General features: G+C 45.3%; 1 protein-coding gene across 1 annotated transcript in view; it reads left to right on the top strand.

Annotated features, from left to right (window-relative positions):
- Positions 1-17,055: 17,055 nt before the first annotated feature.
- Positions 17,056-18,752, top strand: part of LOC106566694 (piezo-type mechanosensitive ion channel component 2-like) — a 28,483-nt gene continuing 26,786 nt past the window's right edge. The window contains exons 1-5 of the mRNA XM_045692730.1: positions 17,056-17,260; positions 17,503-17,716; positions 18,006-18,177; positions 18,435-18,527; positions 18,629-18,638. Of these exons, the coding sequence (XP_045548686.1) occupies positions 17,056-17,260; positions 17,503-17,716; positions 18,006-18,177; positions 18,435-18,527; positions 18,629-18,638 (694 nt within the window). The remainder of the gene's footprint in view (positions 17,261-17,502; positions 17,717-18,005; positions 18,178-18,434; positions 18,528-18,628; positions 18,639-18,752) is intronic.

Below are 18,752 nucleotides of genomic sequence, written 5' to 3'. Positions count from 1 at the left end.
TAAGTATATTTTAGCAATTACATTTCATTTTGATACTTAAGTATATTTCAAATCAAATACTTTTAGACTTTTACTCAAGTATTTTACTGGGTGACTTTTACATGAGTCATTTTCTATTTAGGTATCTTTACTTTTACTCAAGTATGACAATTGGGTACTTGTTCCACCACTGACTAGAGGACACACTTTTGGGTCATAGGTCACTGGTCATATGTATAGGCACACAGGTGATCAGGAAGTAGCGCTACACAGTCGTTACCATGTTCACCAGTAACACTTTTGGAATGCTATGCGCTTACGGTAACTACATCTGCCAGTATGGAATTATTAATGCATTTTGCTGCTAATAAATAGGTAAAAACCCAACCAAAGATCCATGTTTGGAAAGTGGTTTCTTTTGCAAGCATTTATGAACATCTGCAACCCCACCTGTGCCAAAGTGTAGAATTAGTCCTCTTGTGATACCTCCATTGGCTCCCTATTGATAGCCACTACATGCCTAAGTAACCCTACAAACATGAGCAAGTGTGGATGGACTTCTCTGGTGGTGAGTGCATGATAAGCTCCTGAGTGGACCTATACTTACTGAAAGTCCCTAAAAGCCCAGTAAGATATGGTAATCCTTTGGGCGTTAAGGTAGGCTCTGGGGCATGCTGATGCTGCTGATCTGTTCGACTTTGGGGCGTTGGGGTCAATTAGAGAAACTCTCCTAGGAACTGTGGTCCATCAGCAGAACAGATGGGAGTCCCTTTCCGTAACACTTTACCGAAAGCGTTCATATTGCTGTTTTATGGTCTTTATGGATGACATTGGATTTATGAACAGGCATAAGTACTCTATGTAAGTAGTGGTGTAAGTGAAATGATCCAGTTCATGTCATGATACATTCAACGAATGATACCACTGGCACAGACGTCAGTTCAACGCCTAGTTTTGATGGACATTTGGTTTAGTTGTCAACTAACATAAATTCAATGTGAACTCAACCAAAAATGTCACCATGCGATTGGATTTAAGTTAAAACTTGGGTGAAAAAAATAAGAAATTCCTTCACATTGATTACTTTTTGCAAATCCAATCAGTTTTCCACATTGATTCAATTTCATCACCTTGAATGTTTGGGTTGAAATGGTGTGGAAACAACGTTGGTTGAACCAGTTTTTGCCCAGTGGGATTAGTGCCAACCTAAATCACACTGTGTCCTGTGAACTAACTTTGAAGTTTTACTTACTACTACTATTTTCCCCTCAGACATAGAAACCCCTTCATGTCTTCACCTGAGAAAATTTGCAATGGGTAGCCAATGGAGATATCAAATGGCGACCAAGCCATTAACAAAGGTAAAAGTGTAATATCACTTTCTCCAGGGTTGTAGTTGAAAGTCAAAGTATTCCTCCATTATAGCACTTCATGACAGCCCGCTTGGAGTTTGCCAAAAGGTACCACCTAAAGGACTCTCAGACCATGAGAAACAAGATTCTCTGGTCTGATGAAACCAAGATTTACCACTTTGGCTTGAATGCTAAGAGTCATGTCTGGAGGAAACCAGGCACCGCTCATCACCTGGCCAATACCATCCCTATGGTGAAGCATGGTGGTGACAGCACCATACTGTGTGGAACTGGGAGACTAGTCAGGATCAAGGGAAAGATGAACGGTGCAAAGTACAGAGAGATCCTTGATGAAAACCTGCTCCAGAGTGCTCAGGACCTCAGACTGAGTGGCCCAGCCAGAGCCACATCTCTGGAGAGACCTGAAAATAGCTGTGCAGCGACACTCCCCATCCAACCTGACAGAACTTGAGAGGATCTGCAGAGAATAATAGGAGAAACTCCCCAAATACAGCTATGCCAAGCTTGTAGCTTCATACCGAAGAAGACTCAAGGCTGTAATCACTGCCAAAGGTGCTACAAACAAAGTACTGAGCAAAGGATCTGAATACTTATATAAATGTAATATTTCAGTTTTTTATTTGTAATAAATTAGCAAAAATTTCTAAAAACCTTTTTTTTGCTTTGTCGTTATGGGGTATTGTGTGTAGATTGATGAGGGGAAAAAAATATTTAATACATTTTAGAATAAGGCTGAAACGTAACAAAATATGCAAAAAGTGAAGGGGTCTGAATACTTTCCGAATGCACTGTGTATAATACATTGGAAGAGGCACTGTAAATAATGTGTACATAATACCTTGTTCATTTCCCTTTCCATTTAAATAATTGTTTAATGATACGATTCTGTCTAAGAGGCAAGGCTACTTACTCTTACTTGGACAAGACTACTTACTCTTACTTTTTACTTATGCCTAAGAGTGACTATTGTGTCCCAGAGACAGTTCCCAACAGTCCTATAGTAACCCAGGCATCTGCTTGGCCCGTTGGCCTCCTGCTTCCTTCCACATATACTAATAGTTCTCTCAGTCTACTCACAGCACTTTTAACTGCACTGTCAATTAAATATTAGTTGCATGCTCAGCACTCATTGGCGTAATCAATTTAAATCTTCCTCGGAGAGTAATTGAGTGGATTTCTCCTTGGTTAAAGACTTTACCTCCGGGCCTTGTTCTGATCCGGAGCGGCCACTCAAACACAGTTGATTATGTTACCCCGTAGTTTGGTTTATAACATGATTACTATTTCAGCATGTAGTTAAGTTCACGGTAAGTGAATAACTCTAAATCTTGATAAGGTACAATATCTCTAGACTGAATAATTGATAAAGACGCTACAGTTTGCTTACTATATAGCAAAATGCATGTAAGTGATAAATAAAAACCTTACTTTAAATGGGAAACTACCTAAAATAGTAGGATTCTATGGGAGATGAAAGCAAGCTATGAAACAAGAACGACATTTCGGTGTAGATATTGGGGGGGATGAACATTTTAAAACACATTTCCTTCAATTCACAGTTCAACATTGCGTATTATGCTTCTTTTGAGAGGTATTTTTAGGGATATTTGAAGGGGTATTATGAAAAAACAATAATTGGAAGGATAAGTGGAAGGCCTCCCACCCCCATTTTGCCATGGGGCAGAGAGAAAAATGTGCTGTTTTATAGATCTCATGCTATTCTTCACAGTTTGCCATGAGAATGAGAGAACATTTTGCAGTTTTAATGCTAATTTCCTGCTACTCTACACATTTTGCCATGAGGCCGAGATAACATTTTGCTGTTTTAAAGTAACTATCCAGTGAAAATGGATATGCTGTTAACTCATACCCAAATAATATTGTTGACTCATCCTATATTCCTATTGGTGGCCAAAGCATAAATTAAAGAAAAAACACTTCAAAAACCTGACCTCAAACTTGTATCTCAAACAGACCATTTCAAAAATGCTTGCTATGTCCTTATAGAGGATGATGTCATCCGCCTCAGGAGGATGAGCTGGCCAATCAGCGGTATACTCGCCTGAATATTTTTTATTACCGATATAAGCCCACACCATTCCAACACAGAAGAGCTGTTTTATTTTTTTATGTTCGGAAACAAAACTATTTCACTCATATTGTAACTAATTATAGGTCATATTTCAAAGAAATCTGGAAATCTGGAAATCAAATCAAACTTTATTTGTCACATGCGCCGAATAAAACATGTGTAGACCTTACTGTGAAATGCTTACATACAAGCCCTTAACCAACAATGCACTTCAAGAATGTGTTAAGAAAATATTTACCAAATAAACAAAAGTAAAAAATTATATAAGTAACACAATAAAATAACAATAACGAGGCTAAATACAGTACCGAGTCAATGTGCGGGGGTGCAGGTTAGTTGAGGTAATTTGTACATGTAGGTAGGGGTAAAGTGACTATGCATAGATAATAAACAGCGAATAGCAACAATGTAAAAAACAAATGGGGGGGGGTCAATGTATATTGTCCGGGTGGCCATTTGATTAATTGTTCAGCAGTCTTATGGCTTCGGTGTAGAAGGTTTTTAAGGAGCCTTTTGGTCCTAGACTTGGCGCTCCGGTACCGCTTGCCATGCGGTAGCAGAGAGAACTTGTGTGACTGAAGTCTTTGACAATTTTTTGGGCTTTCCTCTGACACCGCCTAGCATATAGGTCCTGGATGGCAGGAAGCTTGGCCCCAGGATGTAATGGGCCGTGTGCACTACATTCTGTAGCGCCTTACGGTCAGATGCCGAGCAGTTGCCATACCAGGTGGTGATGCAACCGGTCAGGATGCTCTCGATGTTGCAGCTGTTGAACTTTTTCAGGATCTGGGGACCCATGCCAAATATTTTCAGTCTCCTGAGGGGGAAAAGGTGTTGTTGTGCGCTCTTCACGACTGTCTTGGTGTGTTTGGACCATGATAGTTCGTTGGTGATGTGGACACCAAGGAACTTGAAACTCTCGACCCGCTCCACTACAGCCCTGTCGATGTTAATGGGGGCCTGTTCGGCCCGCCTTTTCCTGTAGTCCACGATCAGCTCCTTTGTCTTGCTCACATTGAGGGAGAGGTTGTTGTCCTGGCACCACACTGCAGGTCTCTGACCTCCTCCCTATAGGCTGTCTCTTCATTGTCAGTAATCAGGCCTACCACTGTTGTGTTGTCAGAAAACGTAATGATGGTGTTGGAGTCATGTTTGGCCACGCAGTCGTGGGTGAACAGGGAGTACAGGAGGGGACTAAGCACGTGTTGAGAATCAGAGTGGCAGACGTGTTGTTGCCTACCCTTGCCACCTGGGGGTGGCTCGTCAGGAAGTCCAGGATCCAGCTGCAGAGGGAGGTGTTTAGTCCCAGGGTCCTTAGCTTAGTGATGAGCTTTGTGGGCATTATGGTGTTGAACACTGAGCTGTAGTCAATAAACAGCATTCTCACATAGGTGCTTCTTTTGTCCAGGTGGGAAACAGCAGTGTGGAGTCCGATTAAGATTGCGTCATCTGTGGATCTGTTGGTGCGGTATGGAAATTGGAGTGGGTCTAGGTTATCTGGGATGATGCTGTTGATGTGAGTCAGGACCAGCCTTTCAAAGAACTGCATGGCTACCGACGTGAGTGCTACGGGGCGGTAATCATTTAGGCAGGTTACCTTCGCTTCCTTGGGCACAGGGACTATGGTGGTCTGCTTGAAACATGTAGTTATTACAGACTCAGTTAGGAAGAGGTTGAAAATGTTAATGAAGACACTTGCAAGTTGGTCAGCGCATGCTTTGAGTACAAGTCCTGGTAATCCGTTTGGCCCCACAGCTTTGTGAATGTTGACCTGTTTAAAGGTCTTGCTCACATCGGCTATGGAGAGCGTGATCACACAGCCATCCGGATCAGCTTGTGCTCTCATGCATGCTTCAGTGTTGCTTGCCTCGAAGCGAGCATAAAAGGCATTTAGCTTGTCTGGTAGGCTCGCGTCACTGGCAGCTCGCGGCTGAGTTTTCCTTTGTAGTCCGTAATAGTTCAAGCCCTGCCACATCCGACAAGTGTCAGAGCTAGTGTAGTAGGATTCAATCTTAATCCTTTATTGGCGCTTTGCCTGTTTGATGGTTCGTCTGAGGACGTGGCAGGATTTCTTATAAGCGTCCGGATTAGTATCCCGCTCATTGAAAGCGGCAGCTCTAGCTTTAAGCTCGATGAAGACGTTGCCTGTAATCCATGGCATCTGGTTTGGTTATGTATGTACGGTCATTGTGGGGATGACGTCGTCGATGCACTTATTGCATTCCACACTGCCCTTTCCCACCTGGACAAAAGGAACACCTACAGTATACATGTGTCACGACTTCCGCCGAAGTCGGGTCCTCTCCTTGTTCGGGCGGCGCTCGGCGGTCGGCGTCACCGGTCTTCTAGCCATCGTCGATCCACTTTTCATTTTCCATGTGTTTTGTCTTGTTTTCCCCCACACCTGGTTTCAATTCCCTCATTTACTTGTTGTGTATTTAACCCTCTGTTCCCCCCATGTCTTTGTGTGGGATTGTTTATTGTAGTGCTTGTGCACGTTCCCCGTGAGCGCGCGACAGGTTATCTTCGTGCCCATTTATCTTGTTGTTCTGGATGCCGTTGGTTTTTGCTTAATAAATCTCCGGTTAATACCCAGTTATGCTCTCCTGCACCTGACTTCTCTGCCTCCAATTACGCACACAGCTACAGAATCCCACACCAAACATATGGAGTCAGCAGTAGCAGGTGCCCCTGGAATAGGGGTGGAGGAGTGCATCCGGGAGCACGCGGCGATGCTCCACCATCTCGGCACTGCCATGGACCGCGTTGTCCAAACTATGGACCGGTGGGAGAGACGGGGAGTTCCTCCAGCGCCTCCACCAGCACAACCAGGGTCTCCACTACTCGCCCCCCCCTTCACCCGGTCCCAGTGGGATTCGTCTCGCCCTTCCCCGGGAGTACGACTGGACGGCTGCACGCTGCCAGGGTTTCCTGTTGCAGCTCGACCTCTACCTGGCAACCGTCCACCCGGCTCCTTCAGGCTGTGAGAAGGTGTCCGCCCTCGTCTCGTGCCTCTCTGGGAAAGCCTTGGAGTGGGGAGAAGGAGATGCGGCGCTGGACCATTTCGAGGATTTCACCCGCCTCTTCCGGGCAGTCTTCGACCACCCACCCGAGGGTAGAGCGGCGGGTGAACGTCTCTTCCATCTGAGGCAAGGGACGAGGAGCAACCAGGAGTTCGCCATGGATTTTCGGACCCTGGCCGCCGGCACGGGATGGAACGATAGGGCCCTGATCGACCACTATCGCTGCAGTTTGCGCGAGGACGTCCGTTGGGAGTTGGCCTGCAGGGACACCACCCTCACTTTCGACCAGCTGGTGGACCTGTCCATTCGGCTGGATAATCTGCTGGCTACCCGCGGATGTCCAGATCGGGTTCTATCGGTTCCATCCCCCAGCACCGACGCTCTGGTACCCATGGAGCTGGGAGGTGCATAGGGAGAATGGAGGAGGTTCCGTCTCGTGCACCATCTGTGGCCGCAGAGGTCACACTGCCGGGCGGTGCCGGGTTGGTTCTTCTGGGGATCGAGGCAGCAGGCAGGGCACTCTGGCGCCATGCCAGGTGAGCCGGCACCATTCTCACCCAGAGCCCTCTGTTGTCCACATGTTTTTGTATCTTACTTTTCCTGATTTTTCCCCGCATTCTCAGCATAAGGCGCTCGTCGATTTAGGCGCGGCTGGGAATTTTATAGACAGATCGTTCGCCCTTAGTTTAAGGATCCCCATTGTTCTCGTGAGTGTGTCCTTCCCCGTTCACGCCTTAGACAGTCGACCATTAGGGTCAGGGTTGATTAGGGAGGCCACCGCTCCTCTGGGTATGGTGACGCAGCGGGGTCCCAAGGAGAGAATCAGTCTCTTCCTCATTGACTCTCCAGCATTTCCTGTGGTGCTAGGCCTACCCTGGTTAGCTTGTCATGACCCCATTGTTTCTTGGCAATGGAGGGCTCTCACAGGGTGGTCGCGAGAGTGCTCGGGGAGGTGTTTTGGGGTTTCCGTGGGTGCTACTACAGTGGAAAGTCCAGACCAGGTCTCCACCGTGCGCATTCCCCCTGAATATGCCGATTTGGCTCTCGCCTTCTCCAAAAAGAAGGCGACTCAATTACCACGCCATCGACGGGGCGATTGTGCGATAAATCTCCTGGTAGACGCTGCACCTCCCAGGAGTCACGTGTATCCCTGTCACAGGCGGAGACGGTGGCTATGGAAACATATGTCTCCGAATCCCTGCATCAGGGGTACATTCGGTCCTCCATTCACCCGCCTCCGCGAGTTTCTTTTTTGTGACTATCGAGGTCTAAACCAGATCACGGTGAGGTACAGTTACCCGCTACCGCTTATCGCCACAGCGATTGAGTCAATGCACGAGGCGCGCTTCTTCACCAAACTAGATCTCAGGAGCGCTTACAACCTGGTGCGTATCCGGGAGGGAGACGAGTGGAAGACGGCATTCAGTACGACCTCAGGGCATTATGATTACCTCGTCATGCCGTACGGGTTGATGAATGCTCCATCAGTCTTCCAATCCTTTGTAGACGAGATTTTCAGGGACCTGCACGGGCAGGGTGTAGTGGTGTATATAGATGACATTCTGATATACTCCCACTACACTCGCCGAACATGTGTCCCTGGTGCGCAGGGTGCTTGGTCGACTATTGGAGCATGACCTGTACGTCAAGGCTGAGAAATGCCTATTCTTCCAGCAGTCCGTCTCCTTCCTAGGGTACCGCATTTCCACCTCGGGGTGGAGATAGAGAGTGACCGCATTTCAGCTGTGCGTAATTGGCTGATTCCCACCACGGTAAAGGAAGTGCAGCGGTTCCTAGGGTTTGTCAATTACTACCGGAGGTTTATGCGGGGTTTTGGTCAGGTAGCGGCTCCCATTACCTCACTGCTAAAGGGGGGCCGGTTGTTTTCAGTGGTCGGCTGAGGCGGACAGGGCTTTTGGTCACCTGAGGGCTCTGTTTACTTCGGCTCCTCCACTGGCCCATCCGGATCCCACTTTGGCATTCATAGTGGAGGTGGACGCATCCGAGGCTGGGATAGGAGCCGTGCTCTCTCAGCGCTCGGGTACGCCACCGAAGCTCCACTCCCTGTGCCTTCTTCTCGAAGAAGCTCAGCCCGGTGGAGCGAAACTATGACGTGGGGGACCGGGAGCTGTTGGCTGTCGTCAATGCTCTGAAGGCATGGAGACATTGGCTTGAGGGGGCTAAACACCCTTTCTCATCTGGACTGACCACCGCAATCTGGAGTACATCCGGGCAGCGAGGAGACTGAACCCTCGCCAGGCAAGGTGGGCCATGTTTTTCACCCGTTTAGTTTTTTCCTTTTCCTACAGACCATGTTCCCAGAACGTGAAGGCAGACGCAGTGTCCCAACTGTATGACACAGAGGAGCGGCCCATGGATCCCACTCCCATACTCCCGGCCTCCTGCTTGGTGGCGCTGGTAGTGTGGGAGCTGGACGCGGACATTGAGCAGGCGTTACGTGCAGAGCCCGCTCCCCTCCAGTGTTCCTGCTGGGCGTCTGTACGTGCCGTCTGCTGTCCGTGAACGGTTGATCTATTGGGCCCACACGTCACCTTCCTCTGGTCATCCTGGGATCGGTCGGACGGTGTGCTGTTTGGTTGGGAAGTACTGGTGGCCTACCTTGGCCAAGGACGTGAGGGTTTATGTTTCCTCCTGCTCGGTGTGCGCTCAGTGTAAGGCTCCTAGGCACCTGCCCAGAGGGAAGCTACACCCCTTACCCGTTCCACAGTGGCCTTGGTCGCACCTGTCGGTGGATTTTCTTACCGATCTCCCCCTCACAGGGAAACACCACGATCCTGGTCGTTGTGGATCGGTTCTCGAAGTCCTGCTGTCTCCTCCCTCTGCCCAGTCTCCTCCCTCTGCCCGGTCTCCCTACGGCCCTACAGACTGCGGAGGCCTTGTTTACGCACGTCTTCCGGCACAACGGGGTGCCTGAGATATAGTGTCTGATCGAGGTCCCCAGTTTACTTCGAGGGTCTGGAAGGCGTTCATGGAACATCTGGGGGTCTCGATCAGCCTTACCTCGGGGTTTCATCCGGAGAGTAATGGGCAGTGGAGAGAGTGAACCAGGATGTGGGCAGGTTTCTGCGGTCGGGGGTGTGGGCAGCGTTTGTGCCCTGGGCCGAGATGGCTCAGAACTCGCTCTGCCACTCCTCCACTAACCTCTCCCCCTTCCAGTGTATACTGGGGTACCAGCTGGTTCTGGCGCCTTGGCATCAGAGTCAGACCGAGGCTCCTGCGGTGGACGACTGGTTCAGGCACGCTGAGGAGACATGGGACGCTGCCCATGGTCACCTCCAGCGGGCCGTGCTGCGCCAGAAAGCCAGCGCAGACCGTCACCGCAGTGAGGCCCCGGTGTTCGCACCGGGGGACCAGGTCTGGCTCTCGACCCGAAACCTGCCCCTCCGCCTGCCCTGCTGGGCCCGCGGTTTGTGGGGCCATTTAAAGTCCTGAGTAGAGTGAACGAGGTTTGTTATAGGTTACAGCTTCTCCCCCATTACCGTATTAACCCCTCGTTCCATGTGTCTCTCCTCAGGCCGGTGGTGGTTAGCCTGCTCCAGGAGTCTGAGGTGCAGGAGGTTCCTCTGCCCCCTCTGGACATCGAGGGGGCCCCGGTGTACGCCGTTCGATCTATACTGGATTCGAGGCGTCGGGCGAGGGGCCTTCAGTACCTCGTGGAGTGGGAGGGGTACGGTCCGGAAGGAGAGGTGCTGGGTTCCGGTGGAGGACGTGTTGGACCCTTCAATGCTGCGGGACTTCCACCGTCTCCATCCGGATCGCCCTGCGCCTCGCCCTCCGGGTCGTCCCCGAGCCCGGTGTCAGCACGCTGCTAGAGCCGCGCGTCAAGGGGGGGTACTGTCATGACTTCCGCTGAAGTCGGGTCCTCTCCTTGTTCGGGCGGCGCTCGGCGTCGCCGGTCTTCTTGCCATCGTTGACCCACTTTTAATTTTCCATGTGTTTTGTCTTGTTTTCCCCCACACCTGGTTTCAATTCCCTCATTTACTTGTTGTGTATTTAACCCTCTGTTACCCCCATGTCTTTGTGTGGGATTGTTTATTGTAGTGCTTGTGCACGTTTCCCGTGAGCCCACGATGGGTTATCTTTGTGCCAATTTATCTTGTTGTTCTGGATGCTGTTGGTTTTTGCTTAATAAATCTCCGGTTAATACCCAGTTCTGCTCTCCTGCGCATGACTTCTCTGCCGCCAATTACGCACCCTGCTACAAGATGTAGGATCTTAATCTGATCACTCTTTTGTTGCTGATCATTTTTGCTGCACTGCACAGCAGCAAATGCAAACTTGTAGTGTATTTGAGTTTTAAAAAGGCTTCTAAAGTTTGTAATTTCTACTTTGAAAATTCAGACTTCTTTTGCCCTAATGAAAAATGTATCAACCTCTACAAAAATGTTTGTTAATTATAATCCACATAATAATTCACATCTCCTGTTGCTTCAGGATTATTTTCCTGCTGTAGCAAACTGGCTCATATTAAATTCCTACAGCTGTATACACCCTGCTATAGCTTGATAAATATCCCTGCGATAACTGCAATTCTTCCTTATTGCTCCGATCATTGACTAACGGTGAAATGTTTCCCCTCAGAGCTTCACATGTGCTTACAGTATCAACACCATGCTTGATTTACTTTGAAGGGACTCTAGACCTGCTCTATTATTGAGTCAGGGACAGACTAGGACCAGAAATCGGCCCGGGCAGGCCCACTGGGCTAAAGATGGACCCGTCCATCTGGCATTTGCCAGAATTGGCAGTCTGCCCCTTCAGTGAGTTCTCTTCATATTCATGAAATTCCATGATCTCAGTGTTGATCTCAGATTGGATTAGTTTAGAACTCCAATATTTGAAGGTGCACGTTAATTGAATTGGATGACCTGATTAATAAATGTCCCTAGTAAAAAAATAAAAACACAGGATGTGTAGCCTAGTTTCTCCACTGAAAGACAATTTGTTGTGTTCACCATGCGCTGCTGCTGCAGTCACTGGCTCTTAATGGCCTTACGTCCATGAATTTTAGATACACTTCCACTCGCCAGCAAAAAATTATGATGAGAAGCAATAAAATACATGGGCCAGTCAAGAGCTTAAAAGACAATGTGTGAAAAACACATCAATGTCCCGTATTTTATTTGTATTGTATAGCTTGACAATACCAACAAATGGCCACAAAGTGAAGTAGTCTAGCCACATCTATGACTAAGTGTATGATTTTGCTCTGCCTAATGAATACTCAGAGAGAGAGAGAGAGATGGAAAAAGAGGGGTTCAAAATGAGACAGAGGAAAGGAGTCACACATCTGCATCTAAAACCAACAAAACACCATTTAGTTCTTGCTCCTCTTGTCTTGGAACTTCCTATCATTTTGACTGAAGCTCCTCTAATTCAGGACCGCTGAGTGGGATCATTCTTCCAGTGTATCACTGTGCCTGGTCTTTCCAGTCCTGTCTGTCTGTGTGCTCAGGTCTGGGATTCTACTGTTCAAGCCAGTGTGTCTGCAGTAGGGAAATGTGTCAGAGGATGGGAGTTACCTGTAGCCACAGGCAGCCCAGGGAGTAGTCTGATCAGAGAGCTGGGTGTCTCTCACACGTTAAGGAGACATGGCGGGGGATATTGTGGTGGGGATACTCTATAATCTAGTACTACCTCTTCTTCTGCTTGCAGGTAAGTTGGGTTTGGAAGAATGTAAGGTAACAATTCAAGTGTCAGGTAATAATACAGCAGGATGGTGGACTTGTTAGTTATTGAGGTCATAGCAGTGGTTTTTCCAGTTCTATTGAGAGATTTTGCTTTTATAACGTGCTTAAAGAATATTGTTAGAAACAGAATTTTGGATGCTTTACAGAAAGCACAAATAATGTATGTGAGACATGTTGTCTGGGGGAATGTGCAGATTAATCAATTAATTCTTGATTCCCCTGATGGTAATGCTTTGAGTGGACACAGAAACATTGTAATAATGTAATCGTGTAGTCATTGAGTAAATTGTGCCGTAAAACTGTAATGGGAAATAAAATGTTTTAGTTGTTGAATAGTGTGTTTATTGTATTGTTCTGTTCTCAACAGTACAATATTGAGCATATGAGTTCAGAGTTGTGTGTAATTGTGCACTAAAATCAGATAACTTTGAACTTTTCAGATTGTGGAATTTTCACTTTGCCCTCAAATGACATAATTTCCGAGTATTCCAAAGGAGCATGTTGACAACTGGCCATGCCTCTCTTAATGTTATATCAAATAGACAAAATCAGCTCTGACCAAAATATTATTGCAGATCATTTTATGATGTATTTAGCTTTTGTATAAGAAAGGAAAAATAAACAAATAGGGAAACTTTTGCCTGTCACTTTTAAGACACATTTTCCACGTTAATTAATAGTATTTTTTTAAGTGTATTTTCTACCTCACCATCAAGTAAAGCAAATCAAGATTCCAAGTAATTTCAATAAGAAATAAATATAATACTTATTAAATTATACTTTCCTTCATTTGAGTGTTCTGTATTATTAAAAGTTTTAAGTTATAACTAGGATCCATGATTTTGTTGTCAGTGTGTGACCAGTAAGCAGCATTGTTTTTTAGCTAGCTACTTGTTTACTGTGTGATGGGGCTTTGTTCAGTCCAACACGTATGTATTTTGTACTAGTAGGTGCAATGCATAAGAGAATTCTATTACCAATGCCTTTTCTCTTTGATGGATAAAACAGTAGGCTATTTGTTTCTAGCAGTTGTTGATTAATTATTGGTTTCTGTTTCAACTGTGCTTATTTGAATTTTCCGTAAGATGGACTCAACATAATGAACAATCACATAAAATATAGCACCCAATACAAAAATTACAGTATATACCTAGATATTATATTATACATACAAATAAACATCCATGTAAAATCTTTGTTATCTCTCCATAGCGTCATCCTTCCGGTACAATGGTCTGTCTGTGGTGTATTTCCTTTTCCTGCTCACCCTTCCCCTGCTGCCAAACCCCTCTCTCACCTCCATGCAAGGTAAGACCTCAGATGAACACCACTGGGTCTGAAATGGAACCTCAAGTTCTAGACTATAAACAATAAGGCACATTTATTCCAAGTTACACTGTATTTTATTTATGCTACAGGGTCCTCTATACGTTTTAATGTTTGCTAATAAACACCATGTTTGATCAATGTGGCCTTTGGGAGACAAATCATTTTAATGTTCATGTTTATTGTGCTGCCTGTCTATTATTTCCAGAATAGTGTTAAATTTCACTCATATAGGGTTCTTCGGTTTGTCCACATTGGGGAACCCTTTTTGGTGCCAGGTAGAACCCTTTGCAAAGGTTCCTACCTAGAACCCTCTATGTAGGTTTCTTCATAGAACCCCCTGTATAAGGTTCTGCCTGGAACCCTCTATGAAAGGTTCTACCAAGAACCATTTTATAATCTAAAGATTCTTACTAGAACCATCTATGAAGGGTTCTACCCGATAACCCTTTTATCTTTGGAGGGTTCTTCCTAGAACCGTCTATGAATGGTTGCACCAGCTTCATTAGCCTTTAAAATAAAATTCTTTATAACAATAATTACATATATCAAAATGCCTTTATTTGAAGGCCTGCTTATACCCTAACACGTCAGGCTTGGAAGTCACATTATGCTGGTTTGCAAATAGATGTGTAATTCCTACTGGAATCTTGCCAGAGTTAGGATATTCAACAAGTGGATTTTTTTTATCACCTGCAACCTGCATTCAGAATGACTGCCAGGGTAGGGGGGATTGAATATTGAGACTACCTCAATCATCTAAACTGGAACTACATTCCCAGTAACGGGCATAATAAGTTGTGTGTAATAATTACTAACAGATTGGATTAGTTTAAAAAAAAGCTTATTTATCTTTGTGTAGCATAAAATGTATCAACCAATGCAAAACACAGATATTAAAACAAACAATTCTGAAAATAACCCACAATAGAGCATGCTGGGAAATATGGCTCCATGCAGAACCCTTCTTGCCTTCCAAAGAACCCTTCATCCCTTTCAAATCATCATAGGATGTTAAAGGTTCTAGGTAGGACCCTTTGCCTTAGAAAGAACCCTTGTCTTCCAAAAAGGGTTCTTCAGATAAAAACAGTTCTAAGTAGAACCCTATCCCTCCACAAAGAACCCTTTTGGAACCTTTTTTTCTAAGAGTGTTGCAGTGTGTGTGTGTGTGTGTGTGTGTGTGTGTGTGTGTGTGTGTGTATGTTGTGTGTGCAAGTTTGTGTGATTCCTCAACTCATATTGACCAACAAACAAACATGTGTGTGCATTCTATTGTATGTTTATCAATAAAGTTGATGAATTAAAAGATTGGCCATGTACTTTGTAAATGGATGTAGCCAGTATGGCCTGATCTATTATGTATAACCTAGTAATTACATACTGTAGTGGAATGAAATGTTGTGGTGTCAGCGTTTGCGAGATGGTGGCTTGCTGGACTGTTAGCCTTTTTCTCTTTAAAAGCTTTGTTGATCATTTTTCAATCTTTGTCTCGCTAATATGACACCACCCCTGGGTTGAGTGGTCAGGGGTGGGGTGCAGAGATTAAACACATCATACTGAAGCAGAATTGACCGGCCTTCACTTAGTAGAGCAGAAATGAAACAAAGCTTTTAGTAAAAACCCGGGCATCGGAAGCCCATTTGCTGGCTCAGCTAATGCTGCACCATTCCACCAGGCCTCGTTTTCACTCTGCTCTCTTAATTATAGGGGTCAGCCTCTGTTAATATGCCACTGATGTCTTACTGCTCTGTTCTGTTCAGTTATTGCCTACAAAGGTAATTGTTGGCTTTTGTTGGAGTTGAATATTTTAACATTTCAAGAACACCCCCTTAATATAAAAAGACATACAAATTTCAAAGAACATTATAAATCTTTGTCTTCATAGATACGGTATCTATTCGATGTACACACACAATTAAACTGAAACCAAATGTCTTTGTTAAGTACAACTGTTATCTTTTTTTGATTGAATTTGTTCTGCTGTTCAGGGGAATCCAGATCCATGAAGCCTACTTTATTAAACTATCAATCACAGAAACTGCTCTTAAGACACAGAATGACTCCGTGGTTTAAATAGTGCTGTTAGGCATCCTATGGGAAGGCAGAATGTGACCATCCTCGTTTAGTAAGCACAGCTCACTATGTATCTGTAAGTACAGAGACCGATAGTATCTGCATTCCCACAGTAGACTCTACCACTATCCTCAGGCATTAAGATGGGGGAAAATGGAGTAAAAAAAGGCTATTTAAAGTAACAACCTAATTACATGCAGTTTAATTTTGTAATTAAAAAAAATACAAAATTTAACCGGGCAAGTCAGTTAAGAATAAATTCTTATTTTCAATGTTGGCCTAGGAACAGTGGGTTAACTGCCTCGTTCAGGGGCAGAATGACAGATTTTTACCTTGTCAGCTCGGGGATTCAATCTCGCAACCTTTTGATTATTAGTCCAACGCTCTAACCACCTGCTGTCCCAGTGACCCCCCTACGGATGATAACAGAATACCGACTGGCTGATCTGAATACCTTGTATGTGTCTTGGAGGGGTATGGAATACGAAGAAAGACATTATTTGTCACAAAAATTGAAAGTAAAGTTTCCATTCTATTCTATTCTCCCCCCAGTAATCTGTGTCTCTGGTCTTCTATTTCTGAAGGAAAAACAGGGACGTTCCTGCTGCTCATCTGTTCTACCAGCGTGACGTTTCTGGCTCTCCAGTGTTTCATGCAGATCACTTTTGCCTACGTGCCTCAGTATGGTAAGATAACACCAGCCTCTATCAGCTCACTGAGCTACTAACAACAAATACTCAGAGATGCTGCTGGACAGCAACCAAAAGAGAGACAGATGTTTGTTTTAGCCTTTTAATGCACAGAGAGCATAATGAACTTACTCATTCAAGAAAACATTTATGAGGGTGGATGTTGCTTTGGAATTTTGCTGATAAGACGAGACTTGATTTCTATCTGTTGTTCAACAGAGAACGAATATTGGGAGAATATTCTCTACCATCTGGGCATTGTACGGTAGGGCAACATTTTCTTTACTTTTTAAAAACTAACTGGTGTTATTTCTAATGTGGGTGTTGTTAATCACTTGATGTGTGTTGTGTCCCTAGGTTCAGTTTGGTGGATGCAGGGAACATTGTGCGTCTCTTAGCCCCTGATCTGGGGCTATTCCTGTCAGGCCTCTTCATACTGCGCCTGGTCAGGAAGCTGCTGCGCCCCAAGCCCCAACTTAAACAGAACTGTATCGCACCCTCTGACCCTGAGGTATGCACATGGCCAATTTCATCTGCCTCTTTTGTTCAATTCACAGTACTCAGAAGTTTAACCATTATTGTTTTAAATGAGAGCGTTAGAAATGTAGATCATACATGCCAATATGTTGTAAAGAAATTGAAGGTGAGGCGCATCACTTTGTCATGCAGTATTTCAGCACTTCTTCTCTAGTGGTTTGAACATGGAACTCCTTTAGATTAAATCTGTTACAAAGTAAAATGGTGTTATGTCTGTCAAACTAGTGCTCTTTTGACAAGCAGGATGTGGAGATGTCCGACTCAGAGTCTGAGGTTGGCAGTGAAGTCACAGACGGCTCGTCTTATGACAGCTCAGATGAAAGCATAGCGGTGCCCGCAGCCCTTCCTCAGTTTGTCCAGAAGTTCATTGCATTTTCCCTTGGACTGCGCCTCTTGCTGTCCACCATCATGAACACAGCAGGGAAAGTAGTTGTCACCATACTACTAGGGCTGGCAGGTACATCTCAAAAGGATTTCCTTTCCTTGCTGTGGATTGTAATCTAATTCATTGCATTCAAAGAAGTCACTTTGGACTCTTATGTACTATTCTTGCGAGCCAAACTCAAAGTCTTGCATTGGCTCAGCCTTCTCCGCTGTGTAGCCCAGCCAAATTAAGACAACTCATTTACTATCTGCTCCACCACAATACTATAATCTTCTCCTTTCTCCCCTTGACTGGTGCTTATCCCCATGTACCAGGCATTGCTCTGCCCTCCCTGACCTCAGTGGTGTATTTCGGGACGTTCCTGGGCCTGGTGTGGTGGTGGGTTTTTCTCCACTCCTTCAGCTTGCTGCTCTTCGGTACCCTCTGTGTGATGATGGCTATATTCAGCGCCGGTCACCTGTTGAGCCTCTACCTGTACCAGCTCCCCCTGGCCCAACAGATCATACCCCCACAGGACATCTACGCCAGGTAGGGCCATGGGACCAGGATGTAGCATCACAGGATACTGGTTGGACACTGACTGTACAGATACACACAGTCCTTTTTACCATATTGGTTTGCTGGCTGAAACCCAGCCACTGAAAAACCTATTGTATTTATTCATATTGTTGAAATAGAAAATAATTACACACTCTACTACACTGGACACAGACATACACAAATCCCTGTTAAATTTCATAAACTGATACATGCCATCTATCCACTGTGAATATTGTTTGTTAACCGATCTGGTGTATCTCTCTCTGATTTTGTTCAGGCTGTTTGGTATAACAGCGATCATCCAAACCAATGAGACTGAGCCATACAGTCTGGGTCTACAGCCAGACATCAGCTGGCCTGTCTTCACCAACCCCATGGTACTGCTGCTCCTTTATTACACACTGGTGGCTCTGCTGCACAAGTGGGTCAACATCACCGAGGAAGAGGAGGTACTTTAACTAAGACTAAGGCGCCAATGCAACTAAGAGGCCTAAGTTATTGATTGCGTCCGAAATGGCACCCTATTCCCTATATAGTGCACAACTATATGACTAGGGCTCTATATAGTGAATAGGGTGCCATTTCATATGCAGCCAATGACTTGTTGATGAAAGAAAAATGGGGTTGAAGCTGCTGGCTTATGCTTTATTGGAGGTGTTCATTGTGTGTCAGCCATTTCATGGTGCTGTCTGTGTATTTCTGCCAGGATACTCTGGAGAAGTCTGAGAGTCCAGTAGAAGCCCTTGAGGATCCCCCCAGCTTCTCCAAGATCTTATTCATCTCAGGAGACAGACTGGAGGTGTTAAAACCTTCTACATTTCCAAATCTAGCCTCTTGAAGTGTTACCAACATGATTTTCTACAGATTTCTTGAACAGTTGTCTTTCTTTGTCTATCACAGCTACTGACCAGTACGGATGATGAAGCGTACATGCCAGATGAGGAGGTACATGAACTATATTCTGCTCTCCCAATGTGCCCCAAAGTGTTGTTGTTATAACTACTTTAAAGAGACTTTAAATGTC

The sequence above is a fragment of the Salmo salar genome, chromosome ssa13 (assembly GCF_905237065.1).
Source record: "Salmo salar chromosome ssa13, Ssal_v3.1, whole genome shotgun sequence".
NCBI classification, from domain to species: Eukaryota; Metazoa; Chordata; class Actinopteri; order Salmoniformes; family Salmonidae; genus Salmo; species Salmo salar.
This window is presented reverse-complemented; position numbering and strand designations above follow the sequence as displayed.